This window comes from Mobula hypostoma, chromosome 1 (genome assembly GCF_963921235.1).
Source record: "Mobula hypostoma chromosome 1, sMobHyp1.1, whole genome shotgun sequence".
Lineage (NCBI taxonomy): Eukaryota > Metazoa > Chordata > Chondrichthyes > Myliobatiformes > Myliobatidae > Mobula > Mobula hypostoma.
In genome coordinates this window covers 954,409-981,814 of record NC_086097.1, presented here as the reverse complement: position 1 = coordinate 981,814, position 27,406 = coordinate 954,409, and the positions used below count along the sequence as shown (strand labels likewise).

At 46.7% G+C, this 27,406-nt stretch overlaps 1 protein-coding gene across 1 annotated transcript; it reads right to left on the bottom strand.

The window, feature by feature from the left end:
- Positions 1-806: 806 nt before the first annotated feature.
- Positions 807-27,406, bottom strand: eif2b2 (eukaryotic translation initiation factor 2B, subunit 2 beta). The gene is made up of 8 exons (XM_063042863.1): positions 27,198-27,406; positions 23,128-23,248; positions 17,300-17,445; positions 8,049-8,212; positions 7,233-7,328; positions 6,553-6,690; positions 4,155-4,221; positions 807-992 (listed from the first exon to the last, which is right to left on the bottom strand). The coding sequence occupies exons 1-8, from the start codon at positions 27,346-27,348 to the stop codon at positions 835-837; spliced, it is 1,041 nt and encodes a 346-aa protein (XP_062898933.1). The 5' UTR covers positions 27,349-27,406; the 3' UTR covers positions 807-834.

Sequence of the window (27,406 nt, the reverse complement as noted above, 5' to 3'; positions counted from 1 at the left end):
TTACATCGGTCTGCTATCTTTCTACAGATTTGCTCCTCCAATTTGCTCTGACTATTGGGCGGTCTGTAATACAACCCTATTAATGTGGTCACACCTTTCCCGTACCTCAGCTCCACCCATATGGCCTCTGTAGATGAGCCCTCTGGGCTGTCCTGTCTACGCACAGCTGTGATAGTCTCCCTGACTAGTAATGCTACTCCTCCCCCTTTCATCCCTCCCCCTCTGTCACATCTGAAACAACGGAACCCCGGAACATTAAGCTGCCAGTCCTGCCCCTCCTGCAACCAAGTCTCACTAATAGCAATAATGTCGTAATCCCACGTGCTGATCCACGCCCTAAACTCATCTGCCTTGCCTACAATACTCCTTGCATTGAAATAGATGCACCTAAGAACACTTCTACCATGTACAAACCTTTGATTACTGTCTATACATGCAGTCCTCGCATGACCTTCACCCTCCTCCACTTCACTATCTGCTCTAACACTCTGGTTCCCCTCCCCCTGCAAATCTAGTATAAACCCCCCTGAGCAGAACTAGCAAACCTACCCACAGGGATGTTAGTCCGCCTCCAGTTCTAGTTTTGAGATTTCTAATTACATTGAGCTGGGGGCAAAAACAATGGGATTTCCAATCAGTACAAAACCTAGTGATCAGAGATAACTGTCTCACTGAGTGATAACTGCTCCAACACTGAAGCTTGTGTTCAGCTCACTCTGTGTGTGTGTGTGTGTGTGTGTGCGCGCGTGTGTGCGCGCGCGTATCCACACGTGCACAGAACAAACTCTCCGACTTGAACCAAGGCATCAGTTGGTGTCAGCAAGTTTAATTAAGTTATATTTGGTGATCGTCAGGATTGTAAAGTTCCCTCATTAGACGGTATATGTAGGAGGGGGCGTTCCCCCCAATGTTGGAGATGAAGAGTGTGATGAGTTCTGGAGGAACGTAGTCGAACACGGGGCAATGTGCACTCACTTTGCATAGAATCTCACCTGTAAGAAACAAACAACAGTCAGAACAAGAATCAGGTTTCTCTGGGAAAAGACATGATCACATCAAGATGGAGCTGGATAGGTATCAGGAACGAAAGCATTTATGAGGCTAGACGGAGAAAGAGAGAGAGAGGGAGGGAGAGAGAGAGAGAGAGATAGAGAGATATCCTTCTGTACTGCAATCAATTCTTGATTCACGACACACAGATGAACTGCACCCGAGGGTTCTGAAAGAAGTAGCAGCAGAGATTATGGAGACAATAGCAGTGATCTTTCAAAAATCATTGGACTCTGACATGGTGACAGAGGACTGGAAAATTGCAAATGTCACTCCACTCTTTAAGAAAGGAAGGCAACAGAAAGGAAATTATAGACAGTTAGCCTGACCTTAGTGGTTGGGAAAATGTTAGATTCAATTGTTAAGGATGAGGCGATGGAGTACTTAAATTGAATTGACTTTATTTCTCACATCCTTCACGTGCATGAGGAGTAAAAATCTTTACTTTACGTTACGTCTCCATTTAAATGTGCAATGTGTAATCATAGTAATTCATAATAAATAGAACAGTCAATATAGTATAGAGTACACTCAAATTAGTCTCATGGCCTGGTGGAGGAAGTTGTCCTGGCTTTTATGCTGCGGTACCCCTTCCCCGATGGTAGCAGCTGGAATAGATTGTGGTTGGGGTGACTCCTGTCCCCAGTGATCCTACGGGTCCTTTTTACACACCTGTCTTTGTAAATGTCCTGAATCGGAAGTTCACATCTACAGATGCGCTGGGCTGTCCGCAGCACTCTCTGCAGAGTACTGCGATTAAGGGAAGCTCAGTTCCCATAGCGGGCAGTGATGCAGCCAGTCAGGATGCCCTCAACTGGTGATACAGGACAAGATGGAACAAAGTCAGCACGGTTTCTTTAAGGGAAAACCTTGCCTGATGAACCTGTTGGAATTCTTTGAGGAAATTACAAGTAGGATAGATAAAAGGAATGCAGTGAATGTTGTATATTTGGACTTTCAGAAGGCCTTTGTCAAGGTGCCACACATGAGGCTGCTTAACAAGTTAAGAGCCCATGGTATTACAGTAAGGTTACTAACATGGTTAGAGCATTGGCTGATTGGTAGGAGGCAGCGAGTGGGAATGAAAGGATCCTTTTCTGGTTGGCTGCTAGTGACTAGTTGTGTTCTGTAGGGGTCGAAGCAGGGATGTGATACTGAGGTTTTATAAGGCACTGGTGAGGCCTCACCTTGAATATTGCGAACTGATTTGGACTCCTAGTCTCAGAAGAGAGAGGGTTCAGAGGAGGTTGACAAGAATGATTCTGGGAATGGAAGGGTTATCATATGAGGAACGTTTGATGGCTCTGGGTCTGTACTAGCTGGAATTTAGAAGTATGAGAGGAGATCTCATTGAAACCTTTTGAATGATGAAAGGCCTAAACAGGGTAGATGTGGAAAGGATATTTCTCCTGGTGGGAGAGTCTAGGACAAGAGGGCACAGCCTCAGGGAAAAGGGGTGTCTATTTAAATGAGATCCAGAGAAATTTCTTTAGCCAGAGGGTGGTGAATTTGTGGAATATGTTACCACCTGCAGCTGTGGAGGCCAGGTCATTGGGTGTATTTAAGGCAGAGATTAATAGGTTCTTGATTGGACACAGATCAAAGGTTACGGGGAAAAGGCCAGGGAGTGGGGCTGAGGAAGGGAAAAAAGGATCAACCACGATTGAATGGTGAAGCAGTCTCAAAGGGCCAAATGGCCTAATTGTGCTACTATGTCTTATGGTCTTTACAACTTTGGCGGGGTAGGACTACAACCAGAGGCCATGGGTTAAGGGTGAAAGGTGAGAAGATTAAGGGGAACATGAGGAGAAGCTTCTTCATTCAATGTGGAAAGAGCTGTCAGCACAAGTGGCCCATGTTTAATAGAAGTTTGGATAGGTACATAAATAGTAGCGAGATGGAGGGTATGGTCCCGTGCAGATCAATGTGAGTAGGCAGTTTAAATGGTTTCAAGGTGTACTAGTCAAGTCACTTTTTATTGTCATTTCCACCATAACTGCTGGTACAGTACACAGTAAAAACCAGACAATGTTTTTCAGGACCATAGTGCTACATGAAACAATACAAAAACTACACTAGACTGCAGACCTACCCAGGACTGCATAAAGTGCACAAAACAGTGCAGGCATTACAATAAATAATAAACAAGACAACAGGCACAGTAGAGGGCAGTAGGTTGGTGTCAGTCCAGGCTCTGGGTATTGAGGAGTCTGATGGCTTGGGGGAAGACACTGTTACATAGTTTGATCGTGACAGCCCGAATGCTTCGGTGCCTTTTGCCAGATGGCAGGAGGGAGAAGAGTTTGTATGAGGGGTGTACGGGGTCCTTCACAATGCTGTTTGCTTTACGGATGCAGCGTGTGGTGTAAATGTCTGTAATGGCGGGAAGAGAGACCCCGATGATTTTCTCAGCTGGCCTCACTATCTGCCTAGATGCTGTAGATGACTCTGTGCCCTGCCAAGATCAGTATGCCGGGCAAAAAATAAGGGTAAATTTATTGAATTCTCAATGTACTCAACTTGCCAAACTCACCCAGGAAATGCAGCAAGCTGTGTCTGTGGAACAGGTGTACAGGACAATCAAGAGGAAATTTGTCTTCACCAATAGTTAATTATTTAATTTGAGCAAGATTTATTATCCATTTCTTCAATGTGATTCAAAGTTCTCCGTGACTTTCAGATTTATATGCTACAATTACTCTCCCTTTCCCCAATTTAGTTTCTGATACAGAATTGTCCACCCTTTCTCCTGATGGATATGTTTGAAGGATACACTGTACGTGGGTTGGAACAGATTTATATTTCCAGGTACAAGTGGCAAAACTTCTGTTAACCAGCTTGAGTTGATTACCCCATTAATTGGGAGACTGGCAAGCCACTTGTAATGACTGAGTTACTGCCTTGTCTTACCGAAGTACACACTTGGGATCCGTGCATGCTGTGCTCTAGCAGAATGCACAGGTGTACACTGCCAGATCTACCATCACCACATTGATGAGTTCAGTGTGACAGAACCAACCTGCCTGCTCTCAGCAGTACCCAGAGCATATGGGCTAGTAGCCAACCTGAGCCCCACAATGGGAGCTGTAACCAAGAACACGTACCTTCAGTGAAAGGGAGCACCTCTTGCGGCGAAACAAATTTGTGCACCGTGTTCTCCTCGTTGGGAAACTGTGAATGAGAAACTGGTTCATATTCAGCAGCAAACACACCCGCACCCATGACACAACAAGTACTGAATCAGCAGTCAGATCAGTGCTGAGGATTAGCTGAAATAATAGATGATTAATACCAGAAGTGACAGAGCTCCCTGCACAGAGAGACCAATCCATGACTGAAAGAGAAAGGAGCAGCAGCAAACAGCCCGTGCTCTGGAGGTCAAGGCAGGCGTACGGTAGCTTTATGTTCCGACTGATGGTTGGCAGTCACCGATGTGGGAGATTAGGGAGAAGTCTACGTCTCTGATGACTATGTCTGCATGGATCAGTTCGACTCAGCAAGGCACATACAGGAACAGAATGTGTCATAGACAGAGTTTCCAGCAAGTCAGAATCAAACCCTTTGACCCAACTCTACTCACTTCACATTTATAACTGTGTAGCTAAGCACAACTCCAATGCCATGTTTAAGTTTGCTGATGACAGTACTGTTGTAGGCCAAATCAAAGGTGGTGATGAATCAACGTATAGGAAGGAGATTGGAAATCCAGCTGAGTGGTGTCATAACAACAACTTCTTACTCAATGATAGCAAACCCAAGGAGCTGATCATTGACTTCAGGAGGAGGAAACTGGAGATCCAAGAGCCAGCAACTTTAAATTCCTCAATGTTGTCATTTCAGAGGACCTGTCATGGGCCCAGCAAATCAGTGCAATGAGGAAGCATGGTAGCGTCCTTACTTCCTTAGAAGCTTGTGAAGGTTTGGCATCTATACACTACTAAAACTCTCATGCTCTGTCTGTCTGTCTGTGACCTCCAATTAGCGCAAACGGTGCATTACAGCGGCACTTTTTTTGGCTAAGTTGAATTAAAATGCACTAACTTACAGAATGCAGGCAAAGTTCAGGGTGATATATTCGTATAAAATTGCTCATTCGCCAAAAATCAACAGGCTGGCTTTCACCCAAGACCCGATCAGCCATCATGGAAATCGGGACATGACAACCCGACACAGGCACACAGCTAGCCTCAGCAGTGACACCTACCAGAGCAAAAGGGCAGGGCAGCTCTATTTCGAGGGGTCACATTCTGCTAATCACCATCAGCATGTGCAGGATTGGGACAGATCTAACAGACCCATCAATAAGAGATAATTAAATCTTATCGTAATGACGTACTTCGAGACACCCATAAAACCCTTTGCTGCAGTCAAAGGACAGCAGTGACTATATCACGTCCATTTAGGAGAGCACCAACCACATCATCAAGAATAATCAGCATCCTTTGGTGTTAGTGCTTCGTATCTTCTATCCAGCATTAGGGTAAAAAAAAAGGTCAGCCTAATTATGCCACGTGGAAAGGGTAGGGGAACATTATGGTCAAGAGATGACGCCAAACGTCGTCAGGAAGCAGCAAGGAGAGGGAGAGAACAAGAATCGGATGAGGCCAGGGCCGCACGACTCCAGGATCAAACAGTCGGGACAAGAAAAGATTAGAGAAGAAGAGACAGAGGAGGAGAGGCATGCATGTCTCCAGGATCAGAGACAAACAACAAACAGTAGAAGAGCTGAAGAGACGGGGGATGAAAGGGCTGCACGTCTCCAGAATGACAACGAGAGGCACAAGGGTAGCAGATAAACCAGAAATGATGCCATCAAAAGTGTCCTTCGTAAAACGAGGAGCAGCTATATTTGCTTTGCTACGCATTGTTCTTCTTTACTAAACTGAGGTTTTCTACTTCCATTTCCAAAGCAAAGCGATACCAATAGCATTCAGGAAAATTTAATGTTCATTCTGGTCACATCAGACTGCAGTACCCTTCTCTCAAAGGGTGCCCCAATGGGTCACCCCGTTGTCTGGTGTTGTCTAATACTTTAACCACACAGATATGTGGTGGAACGTATATTGACTGGCTGCATCACAGCCTGGTATGGGTGTACAAATTGGTTACATAAGCAGAGAACATGCCAAGGTGGTAGTAAAGCGTGAGGTAATCCATCTTGAAAGAAAGAATGAAAGCATGTTATTTAAACTGAGTCTACAAAATATTGAGGTACAACAGGGTCGGAGTACAAGAGCGAAGGTTGACAGGTAGATTTGAGCGAAGGGGCCTCACTGTAAGCAGTGTGGAATAAAATAAGAATGAGAAGGTATTTCTTCTGAGGGTCACATCCCCAGAAAGCTGTGGTGTCAGAGTGTGAATGTATTCCAGGTGAAGGAACCAGGAGTATGAGGCAGTAGGAAACTGGTATTGACATTAAGGATGGATCAGCCCTGATCTGATTGAACGGCACTAAAGGTGTAAACATGAGATTTGTGGAGGAGAGCTTAGGTGAGGAAGTACCTGTGGACACAGCTTGTACATGGCAGCACAGACGATGACCGGTGTGGAAAAGTGCCTAGCGGCCAGTGCCAGGGTGTGGGCGCCGTTCACCGCCCGCAGGCCCCCATTGGCGAGGATGGTTTTGGTACCAATGATGACCTGTAGAGATGCCAGGAAACCACATCAGTGCAGGCACGCCCCTCCCAACTCCACACCCTCCTCAAACAGCCTCTGAAATTACTACTCCTACACTGACCCACGTCCCCAGCCAACTCTTCTCACAGTGCCGCTCACCCCTCCACTACCCATCCCTCACCTCGACCCAACTCTTCCCTCTGTGCCCCTCACCCCACTACCCATCCCTCACCTCGACCCAATTCTTCCGTGCTGCTCACCCCTCCACTACCCATCCCTCACCTCAGCCCAACTCTTCCCTCACTACCCATCCCTCACCCTGACCCCTCTTCCCTCAGTGCCGCTCACCCCTCCACTACCCATCCCTCACCTCCACCCCTCTTCCCTCACTACCCATCCCTTACCTCGACCCAACTCTTCTCTCCGTGCTGCTCCACTGCCTCATTGGCTCTCCCCTCCCCACTATACCCCACCCTCTCCCTCCCCCTCACATTCCTTGCCTCCTTGTCACCTCCTCCCTGTCCTGCGCCACGATCCCTGTAGTATACAGCACCCTCAGACTGTACCTTATTGACACGTGACATGACAGCGAAGATGGCAGCGTCGGTGATGACAGTCGTTTCGATCCCAGCAGCAGACAGCGCAACAGACATTTCGTGACCCTAGAACCCGGAGACTGAGGTGAATTTCCTATCTGAGCCCAGGTGGATGATCCCTCAACAGGCGGTGGGGAGCCCCAGTGGGGAACCTCTGTGGAAGAGGCAGGACGGCGAGCACTGGAGATGGGGCAGACAGAAACAGCTGGGAGAGTTGGGCAGACGTAGTCTCCCTCCCAAATGAGAAAATCTGCAGGTGGTGAAAATCCAAGCAACACACACAAAATGCAAGAGGAACTTGGCAGACAAGGCAGCATCTATGTAAAACACAGTCCATGTTTCGGGCTGAGACCCGTCAGCAGGACTGGAGGAAAAAAGATGAGGTAATCTGAGTTAAAAGGTGGGGGGAGAGGAGGGAGAAACACAAGGTGATAGGTGAGGCCGGGAGGGCGAAGGGGTGTAAAAAGCTGGGAAGTTGATTGGTGAAAGAAATATAGGGCTAGAGAAGGAGGAAGGTTATGGAAGAAAGAAAAGGAGGGGTGGAAAGCACCAGAGGGAGGCGATGGGCAGGCAAGGAGATAAGGTGAGAGAAGGAAAAGGGGATGGGAAATGGTGGAAGGGGGAGTGGCCATTACTGGAAGTTTGAGAAATCCATGTTTGTGTGATCAGGTTGGAGGCTGCCCAGATGGAATATAAGGTGTTGCTCCTCCAACCTGAGCGTGGCCTCATCGTGACTCCCTCCCCATCTCCCTGCCGAGCCCTGAGCCCCTCACCACTCCCACTAACCTGGCAGTAGGGGGCACACTCGGCCACAATGACATGGAAGGTGCGTTTTCGAGCAGCCTCTTTGAGGAAAGCTTCCACAGTTGGGGATCGTCCCAGGGTCATGATCACTTCGTTGGAATGGATGTGTTCCAGGGCTTGCACTGTAATGTTATCCATTGTCCCCTCTGCAAACACCAGACACTTGCACAGTTACTGCACAGGCCAACTGGCCCACTGCATTGCTGCTCACCAAAGATGGAGCTATCAGGATAAATGCCACGCCCAGCTCGTTCTATCCCCACACCATTTCCGAGCGCACCTCCTGCTCCCCTTTAATCAGGAACTGCGGTACAATCAATCAACAAGAGGAAGTGTATACATAGAGCTACTTTCAATCAGGTCAGTAATCAACATTTAAAAGACAGAGCTTGACGGCAGTTTCTTGGAATTGGGCTGCAACCAATCAATGAGGGATTCATTAGAAAGAGGGAGTAAAAATACCACAAGTGCAAGCAGAGCAGCCATTCTTTTGAGTGTACCAATGTTTAGAGTTGCTCTGACTCATCAAGGCTTGGTAAGTTTCTCTCCTTCATCGTATTTGTTCATTCCTCGTCTGTTAGCGCATAGTAGTGCAGTGAGAATAGCTCCAGGGCAGTGTTTTGTACTCTGTGTGGGATGTCTGGGAGACCTCCACTCTCCAGATAAACACATTTGCACCAGGTGCACCGAGCTGCAGCTGAGAAAATTCAACCCATATGGGAGAATAGGGAGGTGACAGACAGGGAAAGTAGTCATCCGTCAGTTGCAAGAATGGGTAGCTGGGTGACTATCAGAAGGAGGAGGGGAAATGCACAGCCAGTGCCGAGTACACCTGTGGCTGTTTCCCTCAGTATTAGTTACACAACTTTAGATACTGTTGAGGTGCACAGCCTACCGGGGGGAGCTAAAACAACCGGGTCTCTGGCACTGAGTCTGGTGCTATGGCTCAGAAGACCAGAGAGGGAAGAGGAATGCAGTGGTGATAGGAGATTCCATAGTTGGAGGAACAGAGATGAGCTTCTGTGGACACAGTAGAGATGCCCGGATAGTATGTTGCCTCCAGGTGCGAGTGTCGGGGGTCTCGGATCAGGTCCATGATATTCTCAAGGGCGAAGATGAGCAGCCTGAAGTCTTGGTACATATTGGCACCAATGACATAGGGAGACAGGGTGAGGAGGTCCTGAAGAGAGATTCTAGGGAGCTAGGTAGAAAGCTGAAAAACAGGACCTCAAGAGTAGAAATCTCTGGATTGCTGCCTGTGCCACACACCAGGGAACTGGTGCAGGGGGCAGGGGTTCAGATTTATGGATCATTGGGATCTCTTCTGGGGAAGATACAATCTGTACAAAAGGGACAGGTTACACCTGAACCCGAAGGGACCAATACCTTGCTGGCAGGTTTGCCACAGTTGTTTGTGAGGGTTTAAACTAATTTGGTAGGGGAATGGGAACTGGAGTGATAGTGCTCAAGGATGAGGTAGTTGGTTTACAAACAAAAGCAGTGAAAAGGGTGAATACAGGACTCAAAGGTGTTATATTTGAATATGCACACTATATAGAATAAGGTAGATGAACTTGTAGCACAGTTATAGATTGGCAGGTACGATACTGTAGGCATCACTGAATCATGGCTGAAAGATTATAGCTGGGAGCTTAATATCCAAGGATACACATTGTATTGAAAGAACAGGCAAGGCAGGAAGGCAGAGAGGGTGACGTGTCTCTGTTGGTAAAAAATGAAATCAAATCATTAGAAAGAGGTGCCATACTGTAGGGTTGGAAGGTGTTGAATTGTTGTAGGTAGAGCTAAAGACACTGTTGGGAGTTGTATACAGACCCCCAAACAGTAGTAAAGATATAGTCTACATATTACAACAGAAGATAGAAAATACATGCCAAAAGGGCAATGTTACAATAGTCATGGGGATTTCAAAATGCAGGTAGATTGGGAAAATCAGATTGGTGCTGGATCTCAAGAGGGGGAATTTCTAAAATGCCTATGGGGTGGCTTTTTGGAGCAGCTCATGGTTGAGCCCAGTAGGGGATCAGCTATTCTGGATTGGTTGTTGTGCAATGAACCAGAATTAATTGGATAGCCAAAGGTAAAAGAACCCTTGGGGAGCAAGTGATCATAATATGATCGAATTCACACTGACATTTGAAAAGTTGAAGCTAAAGTCAGATGTATCAATATTACAGTGGAGTAAAGGGAATTGCAGAGACATGAGAGGAGTTGGCCAGAAACGACTGGAAACGAACACTGGAAGGGATGACAGTAGAGCAGCAACGGCCGGAATTACTGGAAGCAATTCAGAAACCACATAGAAACATACAAAATAGGTGCAGGAGTAGGCCATTCGGCCCTTCGAGCCTGCACCGCCATTTATTATGATCATGGCTGATCATCCAACTCAGAACCCTGCACCAGCCTTCCCTCCATACCCCCTGATCCCCGTAGCCACAAGGGCCATATCTAACTCCCTCTTAAATATAGCCAATGAACTGGCCTCAACTGTTTCCTGTGGCAGAGAATTCCACAGATTCACCACTCTCTGTGTGAAGAAGTTTTTCCTAATCTCGGTCCTAAAAGGCTTCCCCTTTATCCTCAAACTGTGACCCCTCGTTCTGGACTTCCCCAACATCGGGAACAATCTTCCTGCATCTAGCCTGTCCAATCCCTTTAGGATTTTATACGTTTCAATAAGATCCCCCCTCAATCTTCTAAATTCCAACGAGTACAAGCCCAGTTCATCCAGTCTTTCTTCATATGAAAGTCCTGCCATCCCAGGAATCAATCTGGTGAACCTTCTTTGTACTCCCTCTATGGCAAGGATGTCTTTCCTCAGATTAGGGGACCAAAACTGCACACAATACTCCAGGTGTGGTCTCACCAAGGCCTTGTACAACTGCAGTAGTACCTCCCTGCTCCTGTACTCGAATCCTCTCGCTATAAATGCCAGCATACCATTCGCCTTTCTCACCGCCTGCTGTACCTGCATGCCCACTTTCAATGACTGGTGTATAATGACACCCAGGTCTCGTTGCACCTCCCCTTTTCCTAATCGGCCACCATTCAGATAATAATCTGTTTTCCTATTTTTGCCACCAAAGTGGATAACTTCACATTTATCCACATTAAATTGCATCTGCCATGAATTTGCCCACTCACCCAACCTATCCAAGTCACCCTGCATCCTCTTAGCATCCTCCTCACAGCTAACACTGCCGCCCAGCTTCGTGTCATCCGCAAACTTGGAGATGCTGCATTTAATTCCCTCATCCAAGTCATTAATATATATTGTAAACAACTGGGGTCCCAGCACTGAGTCTTGCGGTACCCCACTAGTCACTGCCTGCCACATGATATATATATCCCAAAGAGGAAGAAATATTCTAAAGGCAAGATGGCACACCGTGGCTAATGTGAAGTCAAAGCCAACATAAAACCCAATAGGGCATATAATAGAGCAAATATTAGTGGTAAGAGAGGATTGGGAGGATTTTAAGAATCAAAAAAATGCAAATAAAAAGTCTTTAAGAAGAAAGAGATGGAATACGAAAGCTAGCCAATAATATTAAAGAGGATACCGAAAGTTTCTTCAGATATATAAACTGTAAAAGAGAGGTGAGAGCGGATATTGGATTGCTGGAAAACAATGCTGGAGAGGTAGCATTGTCGGACAAGGAAATGGCAGATGAACTGAATGAGAATTTTGCATCAGTCTTCACTGTAGAAGGCACTAGCAGGATGGTGGAAGTTCCAGAGTGTTAGGGGTGTTAAGTGTGTGAAATTGCCATTACTAGGGAAGAGTTTTTGCAAAACTGAAAGGTCTGAAGGTGGATAAGTCACCTGGACCAGATGGTGTATATCCCAGGGTTCTGAAAGAGGTAGCAGAAGATATTGGGGAGGCATTAGGGTAGTGCAGTGGATGTGATCTATGTGGATTTTAGTAAGGCATTTGACAAGGTTCCACATGATAGGCTTATTCAGAAAGTTAGAAGGCATGGGATCCAGGGAAGTTTGGCCAGGTGGATTCAGAATTGGCTTGCCTGCAGAAGGCAGAGGGTGGTGGTGGAGGTAGTACATTCAGATGGGAGGGTTGTGACTAGTGGTGTCCCACAAGGATCTGTTCTGGGACCTCTACTTTTCGTGATTTTTATTAACGACTTGGATGTGGGGGTAGAGGGGTGGGTTGGCAAGTTTGCAGACAACACAAAGGTTGGTGGTGTTGTAGATAGTGTAGAGGATTGTCAAAGATTGCAGAGAGACATTGACAGGATGCAGAAGTGAGCTGAGAAGTGGCAGATGGAGTTCAACCCGGAGAAGTGTGAGGTGGTACACTTTGGAAGGACAAACTCCAAGGCAGAGTACAAAGTAAATGGCAGGATACTTGGTAGCGTGGAGGAGCAGAGGGATCTCGGGGTACATGTCCACAGATCCCTGAAAGTTGCCTCACAGGTGGATAGGGTAGTTAAGAAAGCTTATGGGGTGTTAGCTTTCATAAGTCGAGGGATAGAGTTTAAGAGTCGTGAGGTAATGATGCAGCTCTATAAAACTCTGGTTAGGCCACACTTGGAGTACTGTGTCCAGTTCTGGTCACCTCACTGTGGGAAAGATGTGGAAGCATTGGAAAGGGTACAGAGGAGATTTACCAGGATGCTGGCTGGTTTAGAAAGTATGCATTATGATCAGAGATTAAGGGAGCTAGGCTTTACTCTTTGGAGAGAAGGAGGATGAGAGGAGACATGATAGAAGTGTACAAGATATTAAGAGGAATAGATACAGTGGATAGCCAGTACCTCTTGCCCAGGGCACCACTGCTCAATACAAGAGGACATGGCTTGAAGGAAAGGGGTGGGAAGTTCAAGGGGGACAGGAAATTAGAAATGTGTGCAATAAAGGAACAGCAGTTATAATGGGTGACTTCAATCTACATGTAGACTGGGTGAACCAAATTGGTAAAGGTGCTGAGGAAGAGGATTTCTTGGAATGTATGCGGGATGGTTTTTTGAACCAACATGTCGAGAAACCAACTGGAGAGCAGGCTATTCTGGACTGGGTTTTGAGCAATGAGGAAGGGTTAATTAGCAATCTTGTCGTGAGAGGCCCCTTGGGTAAGAGTGACCATAATGTGGTGGAATTCTTCATTAAGATGGAGAGTGACATAGTTAATTCAGAAACAAAGGTTCTGAACTTAAAGAGGGGTAACTTTGAAGGTATGAGACGTGAATTAGCTAAGATAGACTGGCAAATGACACTTAAAGGATTGACGGTGGATATGCAATGGCAAGCATTTAAAGGTTGCATGGATGAACTAGAACAATTGTTCATCCCAGTTTGGCAAAAGAATAAATCAAGGAAGGTAGTGCACCCGTGGCTGACAAGAGAAATTAGGGATAGTATCAATTCCAAAGAAGAAGCATACAAATTAGCCAGAGAAAGTGACTCACCTGAGGACTGGGAGAAATTCAGAGTTCAGCAGAGGAGGACAAAGGGCTTAATTAGGAAGGGGAGAAAAGATTATGAGAGAAAACTGGCAGGGAACGTAAAAACGGACTGTAAAAGCTTTTATAGATATGTAAAGAGGAAAAGACTGGTAAAGACAAATGTAGGTCCCCTGCAGACAGAAACAGGTGAATCGATTATGGGGAGCAAGGACATGGCAGACCAATTGAATAATTACTTTGGTTCTGCCTTCACTAAGGAGGACATAAATAATCTTCCAGAAATAGTAAGGGACAGAGGGTCCAGTGAGATGGAGGAACTGAGCGAAATACATGTTAGTAGGGAAGTGGTGTTAGGTAAATTGAAGGGATTGAAGGCAGATAAATCCCCAGAGCCAGATGGTCTGCATCCTAGAGTGCTTAAGGAAGTAGCCCAAGAAATAGTGGATGCATTAGTGATAATTTTTCGAAACTCGTTAGATTCTGGGCTAGTTCCTGAGGATTGGAGGGTGGCTAATGTAACCCCACTTTTTAAAAAAGGAGGGAGAGAGAAACTGTGGAATTATAGACCAGTTAGCCTAACGTCGGTGGTGGGGAAACTGCTGGAGTCAATTATCAAGGATGTGATAACAGCACATTTGGAAAGCGGTGAAATGATCGGACAAAGTCAGCATGGATTTGTGAAAGGAAAATCATGTCTGACGAATCTCATAGAATTTTTTGAGGATGTAACTGGTAGAGTGGATAAGGGAGAACCAGTGGATGTGGTATATTTGGATTTTCAAAAGGCTTTTGACAAGGTCCCACACAGGAGATTAGTGTGCAAACTTAAAGCACACGGTATTGGGGGTAAGGTATTGGTGTGGGTGGAGAATTGGTTAGCAGACAGGAAGCAAAGAGTGGGAATAAACGGGACCTTTTCAGAATGGCAGGCGGTGACTAGTGGGGTACCGCAAGGCTCAGTGCTGGGACCCCAGTTGTTTACAATATATATTAATGACTTGGATGAGGGAATTAAATGCAGCATCTCCAAGTATCGGATGACACGAAGCTGGGTGGCAGTGTTAGCTGTGAGGAGGATGCTAAGAGGATGCAGGGTGACTTGGATAGGTTGAGTGAGTGGGCAAATTCATGGCAGATGCAATTTAATGTGGATAAATGTGAAGTTATCCACTTTGGTGGCAAAAATAGGAAAACAGATTATTATCTGAATGGTGGCCGATTAGGAAAAGGGGAGGTGCAACGAGACCTGGGTGTCATTATACACCAGTCATTGAAAGTGGGCCTGCAGGTACAGCAGGCGGTGAGAAAGGCGAATGGTATGCTGGCATTTATAGCGAGAGGATTCGAATACAGGAGCAGGGAGGTACTACTGCAGTTGTACAAACCTTGGTGAGACCACACCTGGAGTATTGTGTGCAGTTTTGGTCCCCTAATCTGAGGAAAGACATCTTTGCCATAGAGGGAGTACAAAGAAGGTTCACCAGATTGATTCCTGGGATGGCAGGACTTTCATATGAAGAAAGACTGGATGAACTGGGCTTGTACTCGTTGGAATTTAGAAGATTGAGGGGGGATCTGATTGAAACGTAAAGGGATTGGACAGGCTAGATGCAGGAAGATTGTTCCCGATGTTGGGGAAGTCCAGAACGAGGGGCCACCGTTTGAGGATAGAGGGGAAGCCTTTTAGGACCGAGATTAGGAAAAACTTCTTCACACAGAGAGTGGTGAATCTGTGGAATTCTCTGCCACAGGAAACAGTTGAGGCCAGTTCATTGGCTATATTTAAGAGGGAGTTAGATATGGCCCTTGTGGCTATGGGGGTCAGTGGGTATGGAGGGAAGGCTGGGGCGGGGTTCTGAGTTGGATGATCAGCCATGATCATAATAAATGGCGGTGCAGGCTCGAAGGGCCGAATGGCCTACTCCTGCACCTACTTTCTATGTTTCTATGATATTGGAGGAAGGTTTTTTACTCAGAGAGTGGTTGGTGCGTGGAATGCACTGCCTGAGTCAGTGGTGGAGGCAGATACACTAGTGAAGTTTGAGAGACTACTAGATAGGTATATGGAGGAATTTAAGGTGGGGGCTTATATGGGAGGCAGGGTTTGAGGGTCGGCACAACATTGTGGGCCGAAGGGCCTGTACTGTGCTGTACTATTCTATGTTCTATTAGTAATAATCTTTCAAGAATCACTAGATTCTGCAATGGTTCTGGAAGACTGAAAAATTGTAAATTTCACTTCACTCTTCAAGGGAGAGAGACAGAAGAAATTCTGTCAGTATGACTTCAGAGGTTGGGAAAATGTTGGCGTTGATTGTTAAGGATGTAGTTTTCAGGTACTTGGAGGCACATGATAAAATAAACCGTAATCAGCATGCTCCCTCAAGGGAAAATCTTACCTGACAAATCTGTTGGAATTCATTGAAGAAATAACAAAGCAGGACAGACAAAGGAGAATTGATTGATGTTATATACTTGGATTTTCGTAAGGCCTTTGACACAAGAGGCTGTTTAACAAGTTAAGAGCCCATGGTATTACAAGAAAGGTTCTAGCATGGATTAGGCAGTGGCTGATGGCAGGAGGCAAAGAGTGGAAATAAATGGAGCCTCTTCTGGTTGGCTGTTGGTGATTAGTGGCCCACAGAGATATGTGTTGGGTCCATTTCTTTTAACATTATATGTCAATGCCTTGGATGACTGAATTAATGCGTTTGTTGTAAAGTTTGCAGACAATACAAAGACAGGTGGAGGGGCAGGTAGGTTTAAGGAACTAGAGAGGCTACAGAAAGACTTAGATACATTAGGAGAATGGGCAAAGAAATAGCTGATAGAATACAGTGTTGGGAAGTGTATGGTCATGTACTTTGGCAGAAGAAATAAAATCGTAGACTACTTTCTAAATGGGGAGAAATTTCAAAAATCTGAGGCACAAAGGGACTTGCGCAGGATTCCCTAGAGACTCATTTGCAGGTTGATTTGGTGGTGAGTAAGGCAAATGTAATGTTAGCACTCATTTCAAGAGGACTAGAGGTAAGGTTGTAATGTTGAGGCTTTATAAAGCCTCACTTAAGAGTGTCGTCAGCAGTTTTGAGCCCCTTATCTTAGAAAAGATGTGCTGACACTGGAGTGGATTCAAAGGAGGCCGGACAAAAATGACTCCAGGGTCAAATGGCTTGTCATGTGAAGAGCATTTGATGGCTCTGGGTCTGTATTCAGTAGAACGAGGGGTGACCAAACTGAAACCTCAGATGTTGAAAGGCCTTGATAGAGTGAATGTGGAGACGATTTTTCCTATGGTGAGAGTGTCTAGGACCAGAAGACAGAGCCTCATAATGGAGGAGTATCCCTTCACCACTGAGATGAGGAGGAATTTCTTTAGCCAGAGAATCGTAAATCTGTGGAACTCATTGTCACAGGAGGCCAAGTGGTTACATATATTTAAGGCAGACGTTGATAGAATCTTGATTGGTCAGGGCACAAGGGATACGGAGAGAAGGCAGTAGATTAGGGCTGAGAGGAAAATTAGATCAGCCATGATGAAATGGTGGAGCAGAACACTAGCCCGAATTGCCTAATTTTGCTTCTGTATCTTATGGAATCCAGTGGGGCCAGACACCCCTACTCAACATTAATCCTGGGAGCCCACTGACTGTACCACTTCAGGGAGCATCTACTCCTTCGCCTGAGTGCAACAGTGACAGACACCGACCTTGCTGACCCTGGAGGGACTCACCCCCCCCCGACCCCTGAGGTTGCCACATCTCACCCCTGTTCTCCACCACTTACCAAGCTCAATCAGTAGTTCATTAATGGCCTCAATGACATTGGCTCTTAGTGGTGCAAAGCTCTCACTGAGATCCTCATTCTGGCTGCCGGACATTAGCAGCCGGTGCAGAGATTCCTGGTCCATCTCCTCACTGTGACCCTGCAGCCTGCCACACAATGAGAAGTCAGCAGGGCTCACCTCCCCAATACCTCCCCTCTCCGCTCCAAGCTCGGACTTTCCACCCTCCCTAACTCCCTCCGCACCACAGGACCTGCCTAAATCCCTCCACACTGCTGGCACCTCTCTAATTCCCACCCCAGCACTGGAACCACCCACCCTCCTCACCACTCGAACCACCCTTCCTCTGTCTGCACCATCCAGACTATCCCCTCCTCCCCACCACTGGGATCTCCCTAATCTTGGTGTGAATCCCACAATCCTCTAAAGACTCGCTCACACCTGGCATGATCCTCATAACCCTGTAAAGACCCTCCCACAGCTGGCATGATCCCTGTACCCTCTAAATATGCACCCACACCTAGCATGATTCTAGTAACCCTCTAAATAATCCTCAAAGGACACACCCATACCCAGCATGATTTTTGTAACTCTTTAGAGATCCGGCACTAAACACGGTCCCCTTAACACTCTAAAGACCCACCCACACACAGTATGTTTCCTGTAATTCTCTGAAGACCCACCCACATTTGTTGTGATCCCCATAACTCTCTAGAGACTCACACACACCCACTGTAATCCCCGTAACTCTATAGACTCAACCACACCCACTATAATCCCGGTAACTCTCTATAGACACACACACCCACTGTAATCCCCGTAACTCTATAGACTCACACATCCACTGTAATCCCTGTAACTCTCTATAGACACACACACCCACTGTAATCCCCGTAACTCTATAGACACACACACCCACTGTAATCCCCGTAACTCTCTATAGACTCACACCCACTGTAATCCCCGTAATTCTCTATAGACTCACACACACCCACTGTAATCCCCGTAACTCTAGAGACTCGCACCCACCCACTGTAATCCCTGTAACTCTATAGACTCCCACACACGCACTGTAATCCCCATACTATAGACTCACACCCACTGTAATCCCCGTAACTCTCTATAGACTCACACCCACTGTAATCCCCGTAATTCTCTATAGACTCACCCACCCACTGTAATCCCTTTAACTCTATATAGACTCACACCCACTGTAATCCCTGTAACTCTATAGACTCACTCCCACCCACTGTAATCCCTGTAACTCTATATAGACTCACACACACCCACTGTAATCCCCGTAACTCTACAGACTCACACCCACTGTAATCCCCGTAACTCTATAGACTCACACACCCACTGTAATCCCCGTAACTCTATACACTCACACCCACTGTAATCCCTGTAACTCTATAGACTCACACCCACTGTAATCCCTGTAACTCTATAGACTCACACCCACCCACTGTAATCCCTGTAACTCTAGACTCCCACACACCCACTGTAATCCCTGTAACTCTATAGACTCCCACACCCACTGTAATCCCCGTAACTCTATAGACTAACACCCACTGTAATCCCCGTAATTCTCGATAGACTCACACACCAACTGTAATCCCTGTAACTCTCTATAGACACACACACACTGTAATCCCCGTAACTCTAAAACACACACACCCACTGTCATCCCCGTAATTCTCGATAGACACACACACCCACTATAATCCCGGTAACTCTCTATAGACTCACATCCACCCACTGTAATCCCCGTAACTCTATAGACTCACACCCACCCACTATAATCCCGGTAACTCTCTATAGACATACACCCACCCACTGTAATCCCCATAACTCTATAGACTCACACACCCACTGTAATCCCCGTAACTCTATAGACTCGCACCCACCCACTGTAATCCCCGTAACTCTATAGACTCACACACACCCTGTAATCCCCGTAACTCTATAGACTCACACACACCCACTGTAATCCCTGTAACTCTAGACTCCCACACACCCACTGTAATCCCCATACAATAGACTCACACCCACTGTAATCCCCATAACTCTCTATAGACTCACACCCACCCACTGTAATCCCCGTAATTCACTATAGACTCACACCAACCCACTGTAATCCCTGTAACTCTATAGATTTACACACACTGTAATCCCCGTAACTCTATAGACTCGCACCCACCCACTGTAATCCCCGTAATTCTCTATAGACTCCCACACACCCACTGTAATCCCCGTAACTCTATAGACTGACACCCACTGTAATCCCCGTAACTCTATAGACTCACACCCACCCACTGTAATCCCTGTAACTCTATAGACTCACACACACCCACTGTAATCTCCGTAACTCTATAGACTCACACACCCACTGTAATCCCCATAACTCTATAGACTCACACCCACTGTAATCCCCGTAACTCTATAGACTCACACACCCACTGTAATCACCGTAATTCTCTATAGACTCACACCCACCCACTGTAATCCCTGTAACTCTATAGACTCACACCCACTGTAATCTCCGTAATTCTCGATAGACTCACACACCCACTGTAATCACCGTAATTCTCTATAGACTCACACCCACCCACTGTAATCCCTGTAACTCTAGACTCCCACACACCCACTGTAATCCCTGTAACTCCATAGACTCACACCCACTGTAATCCCCGTAATTCTCGATAGACTCACACACCCACTGTAATCCCTGTAACTCTCGATAGACTCACACCCACCCACTGTAATATTAGTAACTCTATAGACTCTCACACCCACTGAAATCCCCGTAACTCTATAGACTCGGACCCACTGTAATCCCCGTAATTCTCGATAGACTCACACCCACCCACTGTAATCCCCATAATTCTCCATAGATTCACACCCACCCAATGTAATCCTCGTAACTCTATAGACTCACACACACCCACTGTAATCCCCATAATTCTCCATAGATTCACACCCACCCAATGTAATCCTCGTAACTCTATAGACTCACACACACCCACTGTAATCCCTGTAACTCTATAGACTCACACACACCCACTGTAATCCCCGTAACTCTAGAGACTCGCACCCACTGTAATCCCTGTAACTCTATAGACTCCCACACACGCACTGTAATCCCCATACTATAGACTCACACCCACTGTAATCCCCGTAATTCTCTATAGACTCACACACACCCACTGTAATCCCCGTAACTCTATAGACTGACACCCACTGTAATCCCCGTAACTCTATATAGACTCAACACACACCCACTGTAATCCCCGTAATTCTCTATAGACTCACCCACCCACTGTAATCCCTTTAACTCAATATAGACTCACACCCACTGTAATCCCTGTAACTCTATAGACTCACTCCCACCCACTGTAATCCCTGTAACTCTATATAGACTCACACACACCCACTGTAATCCCCGTAACTCTACAGACTCACACCCACTGTAATCCCCGTAACTCTATAGACTCACACACCCACTGTAATCACTGTAATTCTCTACAGATTCGCACCCACCCACTGTAATCCCTGTAACTCTATAGACTCACACCCACTGTAATCCCCGTAACTCTATAGACTCACACCCACTGTAATCCCTGTAACTCTATAGACTCACACCCACCCACTGTAATCCCTGTAACTCTATAGACTCCCACACCCACTGTAATCCCCGTAACTCTATAGACTCACACCCACTGTAATCCCCGTAATTCTCGATAGACTCACACACCAACTGTAATCCCTGTAACTCTCTATAGACACACACCCACTGTAATCCCCGTAACTCTATAGACACACACACCCACTGTAATCCCCGTAACTCTCTATAGACTCACACCCACTGTAATCCCCGTAATTCTCGATAGACACACACACCCACTATAATCCCAGTAACTCTCTATAGACTCACACCCACCCACTGTAATCCCCGTAACTCTATAGACTCACACCCACCCACTATAATCCCTGTAACTCTATAGACATACACCCACTGTAATCCCCGTAATTCTCGATAGACTCACACACCCACTGTAATCCCTGTAACTCTCGATAGACTCACACCCACCCACTGTAATATTAGTAACTCTATAGACTCTCACACCCACTGAAATCCCCGTAACTCTATAGACTCGGACCCACTGTAATCCCCGTAATTCTCGATAGACTCACACCCACCCACTGTAATCCCCATAATTCTCTATAGACTCACACCCACCCTATGTAATCCTCGTAACTCTATAGACTCACACACACCCACTGTAATCCCTGTAACTCTATAGACTCCCACACATGCACTGTAATCCCCATACTATAGACTCACACCCACTGTAATCCCCGTAATTCTCTATAGACTCACACACACCCACTGTAATCCCCGTAATTCACTATAGACTCACCCACCCACTGTAATCCCTTTAACTCTATATAGACTCACACCCACTGTAATCCCTGTAACTCTATAGACTCACACACACTGTAATCCCCGTAACTGTACGGACTCACACACACCCACTGTAATCCCCGTAACTCTATAGACTCACACACACCCACTGTAATCCCCTTAACTCTACAGACTCACACCCACCCACTGTAATCCCCGTAACTCTATAGACTCACACACACCCACTGTAATCCCCTGTAACTCTATAGACTCACACACACTGTAATCCCCGTAACTGTACGGACTCACACACACCCACTGTAATCCCCGTAACTCTATAGACTCACACACACCCACTGTAATCCCCTTAACTCTATAGACTCACACCCACCCACTGTAATCCCCGTAACTCTATAGACTCACACCCACCCACTGTAATCCCCGTAACTCTATAAACTCACACCCACTGTAATCCCTGTAACTCTATAGACTCACACACACTGTAATCCCCGTAACTGTACGGACTCACACACACCCACTGTAATCCCCGTAACTCTATAGACTCACACACACCCACTGTAATCCCCGTAACTCTATAGACTCACACACACCCACTGTAATCCCTGTAACTCTATAAACTCACACCCACTGTAATCCCTGTAACTCTATAGACTCACACACACTGTAATCCCTGTAACTGTACGGACTCACACACACCCACTGTAATCCCCGTAACTCTATAGACTCACACACACCCACTGTAATCCCCGTAACTCTATAGACTCACACACACCCACTGTAATCCCTGTAACTCTATAGACTCACACACCCACTGTAATCCCTGTAACTCTATAGACTCACACACACCCACTGTAATCCCTGTAACTCTATAGACTCACACACACCCACTGTAATCCCTGTAACTCTATAGACTCACACACACCCAGTGTAATCCCCGTAACTCTATAGAGACTCACACACACCCACTGTAATCCCCCAAGTCTTCTAATCACCTACCCATGTGATTCTCATACCTCTCTACAGACGCACACACACCCAGCATGTGCCCGTAACCCTCTACTGATCCACCTACACCCAGTGTGATCCCCGTAACTCTCTAGAGAACCCCACCCCAACTCAGCACAATTCCTGTAACCCTTGTAATACCTTCCCACAGTTGGTATGATTCCTGTAACCCTCTGAATATCCACTCACCCCCTGCGAGATCCCTGTAATCTTCTTAAGACCGACCCACACCCAACGCGATTCCCATAACCGCCTGGAGACCCATTAACACCCGGCATGGTCTCCCTAAACCTCTAAAGACCCACCCACACCCAGTGTGATCTCCCATAATCCACTTAACCTCCCCCCCCCCCATAATCCCCTAAAGAACCCCCCAACCAGTGCATACCCCACTCTCACCGGCTGTACTCTTCACGAATGATCTTCATCACCCGCCGGATAATGTTCCCCACAGTGGTCTCAAAGGGCTGGGCAACAATCACCTTCCGGCTCTCCTTCCGGATCAAGTCCAGCAGCTCCCCTAGAGTGGAAGGAAGTGGCAGGTGACCGGAGTGGGTGAAAGGGCAGTAACTTCGCTGTGGGGCTTCTGACTGATTCCCCCCCCCACCCCCCCACAACTGTGGGGCTCAGGGTATGTAAATGGTGAGTGCCCAGACAAATGGGATAGAGACTGAGATTAAGTCCCTGGGAATGGCAACGTGAAGCGCCAAACTAGGGCTAGGGAGGGTCAGATGTTGGGATCACAGGTACATCAGAGTCTTGGCACTCAGGACAGAGAATATTCAAGGGATAATCAGACACAAAATTACATAACGAAGTGTACAGTAGACCGGACTGGACCAATAGGGAGAGAAACCGAACGAGAATGACAACCAGCTGGAGTGATTGATTCTGAGGAAGAAAGCTGGAGATGTTAGTACTGAGGTCAACACGCCATGCTGCACAGTGCCCAGGCAGAAGATAAAGGGTTGCTGCACCACAGGACGCCACACAGTGAGATCAAAGCACAATCACCCCATCTATATCTGGTCTTTCCAGTGTTGAGGAGACCACAGTGTCAGCATCTCAGGGCATCTGTCCTGGACTCAACACATCGTGGCATGGCAGTGGCTCAACTTCATTAGAGGTTTGACGTGATTTGGCTCAAGAAGACAGGTGATTGGCAAAAGGGATATGAGAGGATCATGGGACAGGAGGCCCAGGGAGAAAGAAAAGGGGGAAATTAGCAGAAGTTTGAGAAGTCAATGTTCATGCCATCAGGTTGGAGGTTTTCTCCCCCCTCCCTCTTTTTTCAGTTACTCTTCTTTCAGTTAGTCCTCATGAAGGGTCTCAGCCCGAAACGTCGACTGTACCTCTTCCTAGAGATGCTGCCTGGCCTGCTGTGTTCACCAGCAACTTTTGAATTTCCGGCATCTGCAGATTTCCTCATGAATGTTGAAAGGCCTAGATAGAGTGAATGTGGAGAGGATATTTCCTATAGTGGGTGAGTCTATGATCAGAGTATGCAGCCTCAGAATAGAGTAGTATTCATTTAGAACAGAGATGAGGAATAATTTCTTTAGCCAGAGCGTGGTGAACCTGTGGAATTCATTGCCACAGACAGCTGTGGAGGCCAAGTCGCTGGGATAATTTAAAGTGGAGATTGATAGGATTTTGCTATGTCAGGGTATCAAAGGTTATAGGGAGAAGGCAGGAGAATGGGGTGGGGAGGACTAATAAATCAGCCACAATGAAAAGGTGGAGCCGATTCGATGGGCTGAATGGCCTAATTGTCATCTGACTGTACATATATGCAGCCAAATGAAACAACATTCCTCTGGACCATGTTGCAGCCAAAAACATGCATCTCACACAGTACATAAAAACATTTACATAAAAAAGTTAAAATATAATTCACAATGCATGTGGTGCACAGCACAGGTAAACTGTAAACAGCTCGCAGTCCTAATGACAAAACTAGTGGCAGGGTATTCATCAGTCTCACAGCCTGACGGAAGAAGCTGTTACTCAGTCTCGCAGTCCTAGTCCTGATACTCCGCTACCTCCTCCCTAACATTGTTGTGTCAGATTGTGGGATGGGTGGTAGGGATCCTCAACAATGCTTTGGGCCCTTCATATTCAACACTCCTGGTAAGTGTCACAGATAGTGGGGAGGATCCTCTCAGCGGTAGGGTCTTGTGGTCCGATACTTTACAGCTTCTATAGCACACAATGATACAGTCCAGTCAGACAGGACAGTGCTGACAGTGCTCCTGTAGGAAGTGGTTAGAATGGGGGTAGGGAGTCTTGCATGCCTCACACCAAGGACTCTTGCTAATTTCTGCAGATGGAAGGTGGAGAACATTCATTCTGATGTGGAAACACAGGGTTGTAGACTCAGCCAACTCTCCCCACCACTGAGGCCATCTTCACGCGGTGATGCCTCAAGAAGGTGGCATCCATCAATACGGACTCTGATCATCCAGACCGTGCCCCTTCTCAATCAGGGAGAAGGTACAAGAGCCTGAAGACACGAACTCAGTGTTATAGCAACAGCTTCTTCCCGTCTGAAATTAGATTTCCGAATGGACAATGAACCCATGAACTCTTGTACATTATTTATAGTAATGTTAGGTCGTGCACACTCCAAACACCAATTTTCACATTGTACATGCGTCAGTGACAATCCAACGGCTTCAGATTTTGAAGTGAAAGGCTGCCTCTGCTGGAAGCAGTGTTTGGGTCCTGTAAAGGTGGCAATGGGAGAGTGTGGTGGGATGTGGGTGACCAGGGGTTGTCAGAATCAAATCAGCTTTATTACCACTGGCATATAACGGGAAATTTGTTAACGTAGCAGCAGCAGTCCAATGCAATACCCAAGCTAGCAGAGAGAGAAAAAAAATAATAAAACATAATAAATAAAGTAAATCAATTATATATATTGAATAAATTTTTTTAAATGTGCAAAAACAGAAATACTGTATATTAAAAAGTGAGGTAGTGTCCAAAGCTTCAATGTCCATTTAGGAATGTGAAACAGTTGCTTCCCACAAGCCATCAGACTCCTTAATACCCAGAGTCTAGTCTGACATCTACATCATTTATTATTATACAGTAATTTGTCCTCTACTGTGCCTATTGTCTTGTTTATTAATTATTGTACTGCCCGCACTGTTTTGTGCACTTTATGTAGTCCTGTGCAGGTCTGTAGTCTAGTGCAGTTTTTATGTTATTTTACGTAGTCTAGTGTAGTCTTGTGCTGTCTCACATAGTCTAGTGTAGTTTTGTGTTGTTTCATGTAGTACCATGGTCCTGGAGGAACATTGTTTTGTTTTTACTGTGTACTGTACCAGCAGCTTATGGTCGAAATGACAATAAACTTGACTTGACTTGGAATCGGAAGGCAGAGGGAAAGAAGCTGTTCCTGAATCGCTGAGTGTGTGCCTTCAGGCTTCTGTATCTCCTACCTGATGGTAACAGTGAGAAAAGGCCATGCCCTGGGTGCTGGAGGTCCTCAATAATGGATGCTGCGAGAGGGGAAGCCAGCCTGATGAAGGGTCTTGGCCTGAAACGTCGACTGTACTCAGTTTCTGCCTGACCAACTGAGTTCCTCCAGCATTTTGTGTGTTGCTTGGATTTCCAGCATCTGCAGATTTTCTGAGAGGGGAACGTATGAGCGGAAAAGGCCAAGGATCAAAGGCAAGTGGTAGATGGTGATGGCCAGGGAACACTTCTCATTCTGCTTAGGACTAGGGAGGGTTCGGGTTGAGCTGTTTCTCCTTCACCAGAAGAGCGAGCGAGACATCCCCTTCACCGACTCCGTTAGGTAAATACCTGGAGTCAGGGGGTAAGTGCTGGCTTTACACCAGGGGTCAGAGGTAAGTGAGGAGTCAGGGGGTAAGTGCCGGTTTTACCAGGGGTTAGAGGTAAATACCTGGGGTCGGGGGTAAGTACCGGTTTTACCCCAGGGATTAGAGGTAAATACCTGGCGTCAGGGGATAAATACCGGTTTTACACCAGGGGTCAGAGGTACGTGAGGAGTCAGGGTAAATACTGGTTTTACATCAGGGATCAGAGGTAAATACCTGGAGTCAGGGGGTAAGTGCCGGTTTTACACCGGGGTCAGAGGTAAATACCTGGGGTCAGGGGGTAAATACCGGTTTGACACCAGGGGTCAGAGGTAAGTGAGGAGTCAGGGGGTAAGTGCCGGTTTTACCCCAGGGGTTAGTGGTAAATACCTGGAGTCAGGGGGTAAGTGCCGGTTTTACACCAGGGGTCAGAGGTAAGTGAGGAGTCAGGGGGTAAGTGCCGGTTTTACCCTAGGGGTTAGAGGTAAATACCTGGAGTCGGGGTAAGTGCCGGTTTTACACCGGGGTCAGAAGTAAGTGAGGAGTCCCGGGAGGTTATGCCCGCTGTCGAGGGTAAATACGGGGGATCAGGTGATAAACTCCCGGGGACAGGGATGCTTATTTCTGGATCGACCCCGATACCTGCGTTGTTCCACCGACTGTGGGCCACGATCCGCCGCAGCAGCCCCGCGATGGCCGCCGCCACATCCCCGGAACGGCGTAGCTGACCCCGGCCGAGCCTCCCGCCGAACGCCGCGACTGCCTCCGCTACCTCAGGCTGCAGGGCCGGCATGGTGCTACCGGAAACTGAATCTCACCAGATCCGGAAGTCTCCGGGGCGACCATCTTGT

Excerpts from the sequence above, each read along its gene's own strand:
- eif2b2 (XM_063042863.1), bottom strand. The coding sequence starts at position 27,348 with ATGCCGGCCCTGCAGCCTGAGGTAGCGGAGGCAGTCGCGGCGTTCGGC. Across the intron at positions 7,329-8,048 it reads AGTGTGCCCCCTACTGCCAG|GGTCACGAAATGTCTGTTGC; the intron begins GTTAGTGGGAGT and ends TCCGGGTTCTAG. Across the intron at positions 6,691-7,232 it reads TCATGTCACGTGTCAATAAG|GTCATCATTGGTACCAAAAC; the intron begins GTACAGTCTGAG and ends GCATCTCTACAG.